This window comes from Echinops telfairi, unplaced genomic scaffold (genome assembly GCF_000313985.2).
Source record: "Echinops telfairi isolate 266 unplaced genomic scaffold, ASM31398v2 ScPeMD7_655;HRSCAF=1070, whole genome shotgun sequence".
In the NCBI taxonomy this organism is placed as follows: domain Eukaryota; kingdom Metazoa; phylum Chordata; class Mammalia; order Afrosoricida; family Tenrecidae; genus Echinops; species Echinops telfairi.
Window position 1 is genome coordinate 13,989,780 of NW_022104553.1, and position 11,137 is coordinate 14,000,916.

An 11,137-nucleotide genomic window follows, 5' to 3' on the forward strand; every position below is an offset into this window, starting at 1 on the left:
ACCCCGTAATTAAAGCAGCCTTGAGCTGTCATTTTACACTTATGACCCTCGGGGTTGGGAAGACTTCAGAAGAGAGGGCGCGCTCATTAATCCCTGGCAGGAAGAGTCCGAAAAGGGACCTGTAATACCTAGTAGGGATTCTTAAACGTGATTTATGCCCCTTGACCCAGGAATCCACTCCTTGGTGTTTACTCAAAGGAAAGGCAGATAATTCAAACACCATGTGGCTGAAGCGGCCCTCGGGTGCATTGTTCACCCCAGTCAGTAACTAAGTGGGACACAGCTGAAGTGTCCTCACAATGGGGGCAGAGGGCTGGTGAATGACGATGTAGCGACCCCGTGGGATATGCTGTGACTCGTACTGACGATGCTAATTGGAGAGGCGTGGTGGACACATGAGAAGCTGTTTATGACAAGTCGGGATGATAGAGCAAAATGGAAAATGTTTTATAGGCTGTGAAAGTCGCTCCGTGCGTGCACACGCAAGCACACGCACGCACGTCCAGGGTTCTGTATGTAAAAACCCACGCGGCCGCTTCCAGGAGTGGACGGTGGGTGGGGGTGGGTGGGGGCGTGCAGGAGTGTTCAGCGGGGCCCTGCCCCTGTGTGTGTGACCCGCAGACGTGGATGAGTGTGAGCGGGAGGATAATGCAGGCTGCGTGCACGACTGCGTCAACATCCCCGGCAATTACCGGTGCACCTGCTACGACGGATTCCACTTGGCGCATGATGGGCACAACTGCCTGGGTGAGCACGTCCGGGTTCCCAGGCAAGAAGGGGAAGAAAGGGGGGAGAAAAGAGCCCCATCAGTGCCCCTTCGACAGTGGCCAGGCAGGGTGAGACGGTGAGTGGACCCTGCCCTGCCTGTGGATGGGTGACATCCGAGGTCAGAGAAGCTGCTGGGGCACCTCCCCGAGTGAGGGGCAGGTGCTGGGGATGAATGTGTCCGGCCGCAGCGGGGTACGGTAGGAGGGACACTGCTCCCGGAAATTCAGCTCCTGAACAAAAGGTTGGCGGTTCCGATCCACCAGGGGCACCTTTGAAGAAAGACCTGGAGACCTCCTTGAGAAAAGTCCGTCAGTCCCTCTGCCGCACGGGCGCTGGAGTCCACTCCATGACGGCTGGCCTTTCCTGTGCCCAGAAAGGGCTGCCGGATGGGTCCCCTTGAGAACTCGTGGGAAGGGCCGGGAGAGTCCTTAGCAGATGGTACATCACCGGTCAGAGGAGGGAATGGTGGTGAGGGCGGTGCCTTTCCAGGGGCTGATGGCTGGCCTGTCCAGGCTGGCTCTCCTGCCACCTCCACTCCTGGGGCTTCAAGCAGTCTTGGTCCCCTTCGCCACAAGAGCAGGAGCAGGCAAAGGAGACGCTAGGGAATTAAACTGAACTGTGGTCTCTGCCAAACCCACGGCCATGGGGTTGATTCTGACTCATAGGGACCCTCAGTGGGGTTTCTGAGACTGTAAGCCTTTACAGGAGCAGACAGCCTCACTGGTCTCCCTTGGAATAGCTGCTGGGTTTGAACTGCTGACCTTGCGGTTAGCAGCCCACTGCTTAATCCAAAGCACCACCCGGGCTCCTTCTCGTGGAAGATGGCTGCTCCCTGAGGGTCAGAACTGCAGAATTGTCAGTAGAGAAGGGGTGACAGGGAGGAGATATCAGCGCCCTGGTGGTTGCATGTTGGACTGCGATCCGCATGGTCGGCGGTTCAGAACCACCAGCCGCTCCTCGGGAGAAAGACTGGCCTTTCTACTCCCGTTGACAGTTGCGCTTCGGAACCCCACAGGGGGTCGCGCTGAGTCACGATGGCAGTGTGTTTGGAGTCTGGGCTCCCCAGAGTGCAGGCTCAAAATCTCAACTCTGTCCTTGGCTCTCTGGGGACCCCTGAGAAAGCTGTCCATGTTTGCCTCAGTTTCCTCCCGGAGAACTGATAGAAAGAGCTTGCCCAGGGTGGCCAGCCCACCAGGCTGGAATAGCTCAGACAGAATGCAGGCTCGGCCACGAGCAGGAGATGGCCGTGCGGAGAGGGCAGGGGCGTGGTGAGCGATGTGCAGAGCTAGGAATAGTGTGTTTCCAACAGGTGCATCGGGCCGGCAGGAGCCCGCCGGGCCTGAGCCCTGCTGCCCTTGGCCAGGATGGAGTTAGGCCCGCAGCAGATGGGAAGCGGGGCAGATAAGGCCCTAAAGAACCCAGATTTTACGCCTTCATTTGGGGACTAGTAGCCCCCAGGCTTCCTAGTCCAGGGCCAGCTGAGGAGGGCTGCAGACTTGGGAGAGCCCCAGTGACGTGATGGAGCCCCAGGGTGAGCTTGGCTCGCGGGTCTGGGGTGGTGGTTTGGGGGTGAGCCCACTGCTCCCCCTCCCCCTCTAGGGTGTGGCCTGGCAGTTCGTCCCCATCTCTTTTGGCCAAGCTGCCAGATTTTTGTTTTGTTAAACCAAAATAGGAGAAAGGCTAGGGGAGATGGCTGTGAGCCCAGGCCTGGGGGGAGGGGGAGGGGACCGGGCTATGGCCTGTCCTCAGAATGGTCCCTGCCCTACGAGAAGGCCAGGTTCTCCTGCCCCTTCCCCACCCTGCGCTCCAATCTCAGCACCATGGCACGGCCGTCTCCCAGGGCCTCTGGGTCTCTGACTGCACCACCACCGATTGGCAGCCTATTGCCACTCCCAGGCCCGGTCTCCATCTTTGTCTTCATTGCACCCCCAAGGCCCGATTTCAGCCGGTGAGGGCAGGGAGGCAAGTCCTCATCTAGAGGAGCCAGGCTCAGGTGCACTCCCCAGGCCCAGTGGGACGTCAGCTGGTGGGGGCTGGGCGCTGCCTGGCTTGGTCTAATGCTGCCTGTGGGGACTCACCGCCCCCTCTCCTGCACAGATGTGGACGAGTGCTCCGAAGGCAACGGCGGCTGTCAGCAGAGCTGCGTCAACATGATGGGCAGCTACGAGTGCCACTGCCGCGAAGGCTTCTTCCTCAGCGACAACCAGCACACCTGCATTCAGCGCCCAGAAGGTCAGCCCCACCGGACTGCCCCCTCCCTGCCTCCAGGTTCACCCTCACTTGTCCCTTAACCCGGTCACACCGGAAGGCCTCTGTGAACACTGCGTATCGGAACAAATTCACTTGGGGTTGGAATCGGGGTGGGGGGTGGCCTGTCCTGCCCCGGGCATCTGACAGCCCAAACGGGATGCCTGAGCAGAAACTAAAATACCTTATCCCTGGGGTTAGGTTGGGGGGGTCAGGCAGGACAGTAGGGTACATCTCTCTCTCTGTCTTTGCCCGCCCCGCTAGGCTGTGACTGCCCTGAGGCCAGGGGCGGTGTGGTCACCTTTGTGCCCCCAGCATTCAGTGCCTGCCTGAAGTGGGAGTGTAGTAATGCCCAATCAAACCCCAGGGCACACAGCTCATAGGGAGAATGCCCTCGCCCATCAGTCTCTGCCCGCAGTACAGAGCCAGTCACATCATCTCCTTCCCGACTCGACTGGAAGCTCCTTGCGGGAAGGGACCATGTCTTCCGTTCTTCTGGGCCTCCTAAACCCAGCCGGTATACCTGGCTGTCAGCCGCGCAGACGTTTGGGGGTTGTTGGAAGGATGGGGTGGTCGTGCAGGGTTTCGCTGGCAATGGCTGCTGGGTTATGCTTGTCCGGACCCAGTTCTGTAAGCAGAACCGGCCGCCAGTGAGGCGGGCAGAGCCAGGCCCCTCCCGTGAGTAACGGGAATTCTGGGCACTCCCCATTTTCCAGGCCCCCAGTGGCCCCTGCAGCTCTGCAGGCGCTCCGGACGCTGAACTTTCACCCCTCTTCTCCCCCTTTAGAAGGAATGAACTGCATGAACAAGAACCACGGCTGTGCCCACATTTGCCGGGAGACCCCCAAGGGGGGCATTGCTTGTGAATGCCGCCCCGGCTTCGAGCTCACCAAGAACCAGCGGGACTGTAAATGTGAGAGTGGTGGGCGGAGGTGGGTGGGGGGAGGCGGTGGGGCCGGGAGGGGAGGGAGCCGTGGTGCCCAGGGCACGGAGGCTGACAGGCTCCTGCCCCCTCTGTGCACAGTGACCTGCAACTATGGCAACGGTGGCTGCCAGCACACATGCGACGACACCGAGCAGGGCCCCCGGTGTGGCTGCCACGTCAAGTTTGTGCTCCACACCGACGGGAAGACGTGCATCGGTGGGTGATGCCAGGGGAGAGCCCAGTCCACCTGGGATGGGGCGGGGGCAGGGCCAGGGTGTGGAGCAGTGGTGAGGGGGTCGAACACCCAGGCAATGCCAGGCCTAGCAAGGGCAGCTCAACGAGGGTCTGAAGGGCGAGCCAGGCTCCCTCCATGCCCCAGACCCCCAGGAGCCTCACCCCCTTTCACCCCTGGACCTATGGCCAGTCTGCTGCCCCAGGCTGTGGTGGGGACTGGGGGCCTGTGGCAGCTTGGTCTGACTGGACTCTTGCTGGCCAGCCTGGTCCTCTGGTACTGGGCTGGGTGGGTGCTCTTCCCTGGGGCTACCAGCCCTGCCCTGACAGGTGAGGTTTCTTGGCTCCAGGTACTTTTCCTCTGTACCCTTCTTCTCCCACACCCTCACCCCCCTCTCCAGCCCCCGAATGCCTTCTTTGCAGTCCCCATTCCAGTGGGCCTCCTTGGTGCCCACCTGCTCACCAGCCCCAGCTGCCACCCCTCACCCTGGGCTGGAGCCCTCCTAACGCCTCTTCCTGAATTGCTAGGCTTTCCCTTACCCACTTCCAGTGGCACGCACGAGTTTAAACTGCACCATTCCTGAAGCTTCGTGCCTTGCGTCTTCCGGGCAGGCCTCTGACTTTGGGCTTGCGGAGTGTGGAGGAAGGTGGCAGGACAAGGTGGTGTCCCTCTGGAGGGGGGGAGATGGCCGGGGAAGCATTTGAGGCATGCTTGCTCTCTGGAAATGAGGGGGGTGGGGGGTGCAGGGTATGGACAGCCCTTCCTCTGGTGGCCTACGCCGTGCTGGGGACGGGAAGGCGTAGAAACCATCATTGTGTCAGGTGCAGGGTACCCCTGGCACCTAGCTACGCTGCCCACCTCCCACTTTCCCCAGACATAAGACAGGGCAGCGGGGGGCGCACAGGGACCTGCCCCAGGAGAGTGCACCCCACCCCGGTTTGAAAGTTCTCCTTGACCTTCGTGTCCGGCCCGGTGGGAGGAAATGATGCTGTCTGGGGCCATCGGTACATTCCAATTCGGGAGTTTGCGAGACTCGAGGCCGCGTCCCCACTTTGCTGACAGCAGCGTGCGGGGCGAGGGAGGGTTGACCTCTTGGCAGGAGTCATGCTTCTTTGAGGACCCCGGCAAGATAAGGCTTGGGCTCAGATAAGGCTTGGGCTCGGGCTGCTCTTGGGGGCCCCCAGGGCTCCTGGTTCTCCAGGGTGGAGACGGGTGCGGGGAGGAGGCTCCTGCCCAGGGTCTAAACAGCTTTTTTACGATGTCAAACAGGGGAAAGGAAGCTAGAGCAGCCGGGCCCCCCTCAGGCCATTTCTAATGGTAAATATGTCGCTCCCACCGCTTGCGCTCACCGGCTTGCTAGGGGCTTGCTAGGGGAAGGGCTAACTCGCAGGGGCTCCCACTAACTGCATGCCCATGGGCGCCAGCCTGCCAGCAGGGCTCCCGGGCCGGCAGGGCAGGCAGCCCAGGCACTGGAAGCCTGTGCCCTCCAGCAATGGCCTTGTCTTTGTCCTTCACTTTCTTCTGGCCTTCCTCTCTGCTCCCCCTTCCCACCCTCTTAACACCGCAGGCATCCGCCCCTCTCTCTGCCTTTCCACACAGCCCCAGCCCTAGCCAGCTGCACCGTGCCCACCATGCCCCCTGGGGGAGGAATAGGAGAGCGTTAGAAACCACCCCACAGTGGCCCACAGCCCTGGCTAACGCACCTGCTAATCACTAAGAGCATGGCCTCAGGTTCAGGCCCCGAGATTGAATCCTGGCTCTGACCCTTCTAACCGGCTGACCCCAGGCAAGCTGCTCTCCTCCCCGGCCCTCCGCTGACGATGCTGTGAGGCAGGGAGCACAGTCCCCTGGGGAAGAGATAGTGCGTAGTGCCTCCTGTGAACCCGTGGCTGAGGACACTGAGGCCTGGAGGGCAAAGGGTATGGGCCTACTGCTGACCCCATGCTGCCTGGGAGAGGGCTGTCCTTAGGAGTGGGTGGTGCTGCCCAGCTTCTGGGTCCAGCCCTGGGAGTCACAGTGTGCCAGCTCTGCTGCTACCCATCCTGGACTGCTCAGAAGCCACCCAGACTCGGGTCAGGCTCCTCCCCGGGACTTGGGGGTCATCTCCGTGTGCTCAGGCACTCATAGAGTATTGGCCGAGCCAGGAGCACAAAATCGAGGTTCCTTCCGCGGTTTGGAGGAACCTCAGGGTAAGCCATTGCGGGAATGGAACAGGAGATCCCACCATGACGGCTCCCCCGCCAGGCCCTGACCCAGGCAGAATCGGGGTGTCTGAGGGGCGATGGATTCGGGGACACACTAGCCGGATTCTGAGAACCACTTCCTCTCTCCCTCGCTGAGGTCTCTGGCTTGTGTCTCTGTGGTGGGAGGATTCTGGGCTTTCCCAGAGAATGATCAGTCTGTGGACGCCTCCCCACCTCCAACCCACCCCACCCACCCCCGGGAGGGCCATGCATACTGTTAGCTGAGGGTCTTCCCACCTCCAACCCACCCCACCCACCCCCGGGAGGGCCATGCGTACTGTTAGCTGAGGGTCTGCCTTGGGACTCAGGCCTCCCTCGCTCTCTGTCTCTCTCGGCTGTAGTCTAAGCCTGTTTTCTCCCTGCTTGGAATTCAGAAAGTAGGGGGGGTGAGTGACCCACCCCACACACCCACACCGACCCCTCCGTCTTGAGGGGCAGCGGGAGGAGGGCACTGGAGGAAGGTGTTTGGTTTATGGCGCTCCGGGCTCCTCCGTAACCCTTCCAGCCACATTCCTCAGAACCTCCTCTCCCCCTGGACTCTGTCCCCTGGGCCCCTCTCCTCCTGCCCCAGACAATACCCGCCACCCCACGGAGAAAGGAGCACACCACAAAGCCACCAGCCACCTCTACCTGGAACAACAAAAGGGCTTGAGGGCATGGGAAGCAGAGGGGAAGGGGCCCAGGCAGCGGCAGCGGCTGTCTGCTGCCCCTGAGGAGCCACCGGGCTTTGACCTGGGCTCCTCTGCAGGCCAGCTGGGCAGTGGCTCTGCAGGAGCAGATGGACTGACAGCCCAGAGCGGCTCTACCCGACCCACCTAGAGTGAGAGGACCCCACCACAGAGGTGGTGGGTGGAAGGAGAAGGAAGATGCTCCTTCCCTGGCCGCCGGGAGCACCCTTGCTTAGCGCCCCCCCCGCCTCCTGGCCCCAGCACATTCCTGCCTGACAGCTCTGGCTTGTACCTGCCTCACTGCGGCCCACCTTGTTTCAATCAAGGAGGGGGCAGGGAAGCCGACTGCTTGCTGCACTGTGAGGGGCTGGGGGTTGGGAGCGTCCTCTCAAGCTCCCTCGAAAGGGCCTGAGGCCTGCCCTCAGGTCTCTGGTCTCCCAGGCCCTGCAAGTTTAGGGGCTCCCCTGGTCAATAACCGTGTTCCCTGCCCCTGCCTCTCAGAGACCTGTGCCGTCAACAACGGGGGCTGTGACAGTAAGTGCCACGACGCAGCCACAGGCGTGCACTGCAGCTGCCCCGTGGGCTTCATGCTACAGTCCGACAGGAAGACCTGCAAAGGTAAGGGCGCGGCCAGCACGGCGGGCGCACAGACACCTTTGGCAGTGGGGTTGAGCTCCGACCTGAAATGGGGGTGAGGGGGTGGGTGGGGGAACTTACTAAGGGACCCTCCCCCTTGGGCCCCGACCACCTGATCCCCGGAGGCCATCCTAACTCTCTTCAAGGGTCAAGAAGAGCAGCTAGTTCCCAGGGCCCCTGCCCCTACCCAGCCTGGTTCCGCTGGGTTTCATGCTATAGGCTAACGAACCTGCCTTTCGCAGTTGCCCCCCGTCTGGGGGATATTTGAGGCCCGATTCTGGCGGAGTGAGGTCACAGGTGGGGGGTAACATTAGCCCCCATTCCTCAGCCTTTCCCCTGCGCTCTGGGCAAATCTCTCCACCCGCCAGGGAGAGCGGGGAGGCCGCTAGGAGCATGACCATGAGAGCCTGGCTGCCGGTGTTCAAATCCGGCCCTACCTCTCACTCGCTCCGAGATCACAGGCGCCTGACTTGGTTGCTCAGTGCCTCGGTGGCCCCACAGTCACCGTGCGGCCTGGGGTTTGTGGTGGGGGTTGAGCGAGCTCACCTCTTTGAGGGGCTTCAGAAACCACGTGGGACAGTGCAGTCTTTCCACACCATTGCTCGCTTCGCCGCGAACTAACGGGCTTAGAGCCCTTTGTTGTGTGGGCTGTTACCATGGCATAGAATCTGTGCCCACCGTGTGCATGGCATCATGTCCCTCGCTGTCCACTGTCCCTCTTCGAGTGTCGCCAGGCCTGGGGGTGAGGATTGAGGGGGAGGCTGGGCTCCTTCTTTGTCTCCTGGCTCTCCAGCTGCTGAGGGGGGAGGGAGGGGGCAGCAGGTCAGCCAGCCCGAGTAGGGAGGTTTCCTGCTGGGAAAGGCTGTTGACAGGTATGCTCAGAGCACAGTGGAAGGCTGCCCTCCATCCCCCTGCCCTGAGTAGGGGTGAGTAGCCTGAGTCCTGTCTGCCACCAGCTTGGGGAACTTGACCTCAGGAAGGAAGCCCCTCCCGGCCCCCCTTCCTTTGTGAGTGCTGAGAGCTGCCACGGGCCTGAGTCTCTCCAGGCCTCTCCCGCTCAGCCCCCTGCCCTCCCCTGCCGGCCCCTCTCCAGGATCCTCCTCTCCGCGGAGGAGTCAGGCTGCCCACCTCGGGGTTCTGGTGACAGGGTTGGGGAGGGGGACAAGGACCTTCCTTTCAGGAATGGCTCGAGGGACAGCAACCACTGAGCTAGGCACCGACAAGCCCTGTCAGTCAGATCCCCCCTTTCCCCCTCTCAGAGGACCCGGTGTAGCTAATGGCCACAGATCCCCGAGGAAGGGAGACAGGAAGGGAGAGAGAGAAAGAAGGGACAGGCCCAGGGCTCTCTCGGTGGTCTGTCCACTGTCCAGGGCCTTGGGGGGCGGGGGGGAAGGCAGTGGGCTCCTGCCGCCCAGTTCCTTCCCAGCCTTACTCCCTTTCATCCTCTCCCTCCCCTGGTCCCGCCTTGCTTCCCAGACATAGATGAGTGTCGCCTCAACAATGGGGGCTGCGACCACATTTGCCGCAACACAGTGGGCAGCTTCGAGTGCAGCTGCAAGAAGGGCTACAAGCTCCTCATCAATGAGCGCAACTGCCAGGGTGAGACAGAGAGAGAGAGAGAGAGAGAGAGAGAGAGAGAGAGAGAGAGAGAGAGAGCACGCCTGCACCAGGGGCCAGTGTCCCTGTGGCTCCCAGGACTTGGGAGTCTCCACACCGGGCATGCAGCCTGGCAATGAGGGAGGGAGGGCGGGCTTGGCCCAGTCTCCCCCCGGGACGAGGCCTGCACAGGTACACAGGGGCCCTGGTGCACAGGCACCAGCTCCCACTGCTCCTGGCACGTGAGGGCATGGGCTCTGCTGAATGCTGGTCCTGGGTGGGGAGGAGCGCCAAGACCCCTCCCCTGGGCGGGGCCCCGCATCAAGTGGCTGGAGCCTTCAGGTCTTCTTCCAGACATAGATGAGTGTTCTTTTGACCGCACCTGTGACCACATATGTGTCAACACGCCTGGGAGCTTCCAGTGCCTCTGCCGCCGTGGCTACCTGCTCTATGGCGTCACCCACTGCGGGGGTGAGTGCCCGACTGGGGGAGTGGAAGGGAGGGAGTTCCGGAGGCCAGCTGGGTGGCCGGGCCCCCCCCTCGCCTCATTCTCTGCACTCAAACAGCCCCACAGTCAGTACCAGTGGAAGGCTTTGGAAGGCGGGTCAGCCTGGCCCTTTCTCAGAGATGGAGGAGGTCCTAGGTTGAGCTCTTCTCAGGGGTTGGCTGCCCTCCCGGGGTGCCCACTCCCTGGCTGCCCCCTCCTGTCTGTGTCCCCAGATGTGGATGAGTGCAGCATCAACCGGGGAGGCTGCCGCGTTGGCTGCGTCAACACGCCTGGCAGCTACCAGTGTACCTGCCCGGGAGGCCAGGGCCGGCTCCACTGGAACGGGAAGGATTGCACAGGTGGGCAGCACCCTCTGCCGGTCACTCCTGGCACTGCAGTCTCAGGAGCATGTTGAGTTAGCCTGCTGGGGAAGGTTGATTTGAGGTGGACCAGGGTGGAGGGAGTAGCCATCGGAGTTGGAGACAATGTTCTTGGTAAATCATACCACCAGCCTCTGCAAGTAGACTGGCAGTTCTCAACGGACCCAGTGGAGGGAGCGGGTGGGTGAGGAATTGAAACGCCCTGGTCTCCTTGGGTCTCTCTTCCCTCCCAAACCGAGAATCAAACCCGCCAACACAGAGGGGTGTAATGCATAGCGACTCTGTATCGGACACAGTAGAACTGCCCAGAGTGGCACCAAGATGGTGGTAATCTTTACGGAACAGACGGCCTCAGCTTTCACCCCGGGAGCAACCGAGGGCTGAAACCACTTTGGTTAGCAATGGGGCGCTAACCACTGCTCCATCAGGGCAACTTTCTCCCCTCCCCAGAGCCTGTGAAGTGCCAGGGAAGTCCGGGGGCCTCCAAAGCCATGCTCAGTTGCAGCCGGTCTGGCAAGAAGGACGCCTGTGCCCTGAGTTGCCCGTCGCGGGCCCGGTTTTTACCAGGTGCGGGAGGGGATGGGAGGAAGGAGAAGGTGGGCTGTTGTGGCCTTGCCTCTGCTCCCCACCTCCACCCTCCCGGGAGCCAGAGCAGTGACGGGCCCCTTCTCTCAGAGTCAGAGAACGGTTTCACCGTGAGCTGTGGCACCCCCGGTCCCAAGGCCGCTTCAGCCCGAGCCAGCCACTCTGGGAACAGCTCCAGCACTAGCCACTGCCATGGTGAGCACCAGCCCAGAGCCGTCTGCCAGCCTACGCCCCACACGTTACGCCTGCATGTCTCCTCTCCCCTCACCCCTCTGGCCTGTTTCCTGGACCCCCTTCTCTGGTTCTATAATTCCCTGATCCTGCAGCTTCCCTCCCACATTCCCTAATCCCCTTGCCCAGGCAGCCAAGC

At 61.8% G+C, this 11,137-nt stretch overlaps 1 protein-coding gene and 2 long non-coding RNA genes across 4 annotated transcripts in view; 1 reads left to right on the top strand and 2 right to left on the bottom strand.

Annotated features, from left to right (window-relative positions):
• The window catches only part of SCUBE3 (signal peptide, CUB domain and EGF like domain containing 3), a 36,373-nt gene that overhangs the window by 15,463 nt on the left and 9,773 nt on the right, over window positions 1–11,137 (top strand). Inside the window, exons 3-11 of the mRNA XM_045292987.1 lie at window positions 622–747; window positions 2,866–3,000; window positions 3,803–3,928; window positions 4,040–4,156; window positions 5,442–5,489; window positions 7,585–7,701; window positions 9,196–9,318; window positions 9,670–9,786; window positions 10,036–10,161. Coding sequence (XP_045148922.1) covers window positions 622–747; window positions 2,866–3,000; window positions 3,803–3,928; window positions 4,040–4,156; window positions 5,442–5,489; window positions 7,585–7,701; window positions 9,196–9,318; window positions 9,670–9,786; window positions 10,036–10,161 — 1,035 coding nt within the window. The remainder of the gene's footprint in view (window positions 1–621; window positions 748–2,865; window positions 3,001–3,802; window positions 3,929–4,039; window positions 4,157–5,441; window positions 5,490–7,584; window positions 7,702–9,195; window positions 9,319–9,669; window positions 9,787–10,035; window positions 10,162–11,137) is intronic.
• On the bottom strand, window positions 1,503–5,269 carry LOC123522018. The gene is made up of 3 exons (XR_006680331.1): window positions 4,712–5,269; window positions 3,539–3,643; window positions 1,503–2,980 (listed from the first exon to the last, which is right to left on the bottom strand). It is a non-coding gene; the product is annotated as an uncharacterized LOC123522018 (long non-coding RNA).
• The window catches only part of LOC123522019, a 21,883-nt gene continuing 16,080 nt past the window's right edge, over window positions 5,335–11,137 (bottom strand). The window contains exons 2-4 of one of the 2 annotated variants that reach the window (XR_006680332.1): window positions 8,398–8,515; window positions 6,694–6,774; window positions 5,335–6,019 (exon numbers count right to left, since the gene is read on the bottom strand). This is a non-coding gene — a long non-coding RNA (uncharacterized LOC123522019). Of the gene's footprint in view, window positions 6,020–6,693; window positions 6,778–8,397; window positions 8,516–11,137 lie in introns of both variants that reach the window. The other variant, XR_006680333.1, reaches the window with a different exon arrangement.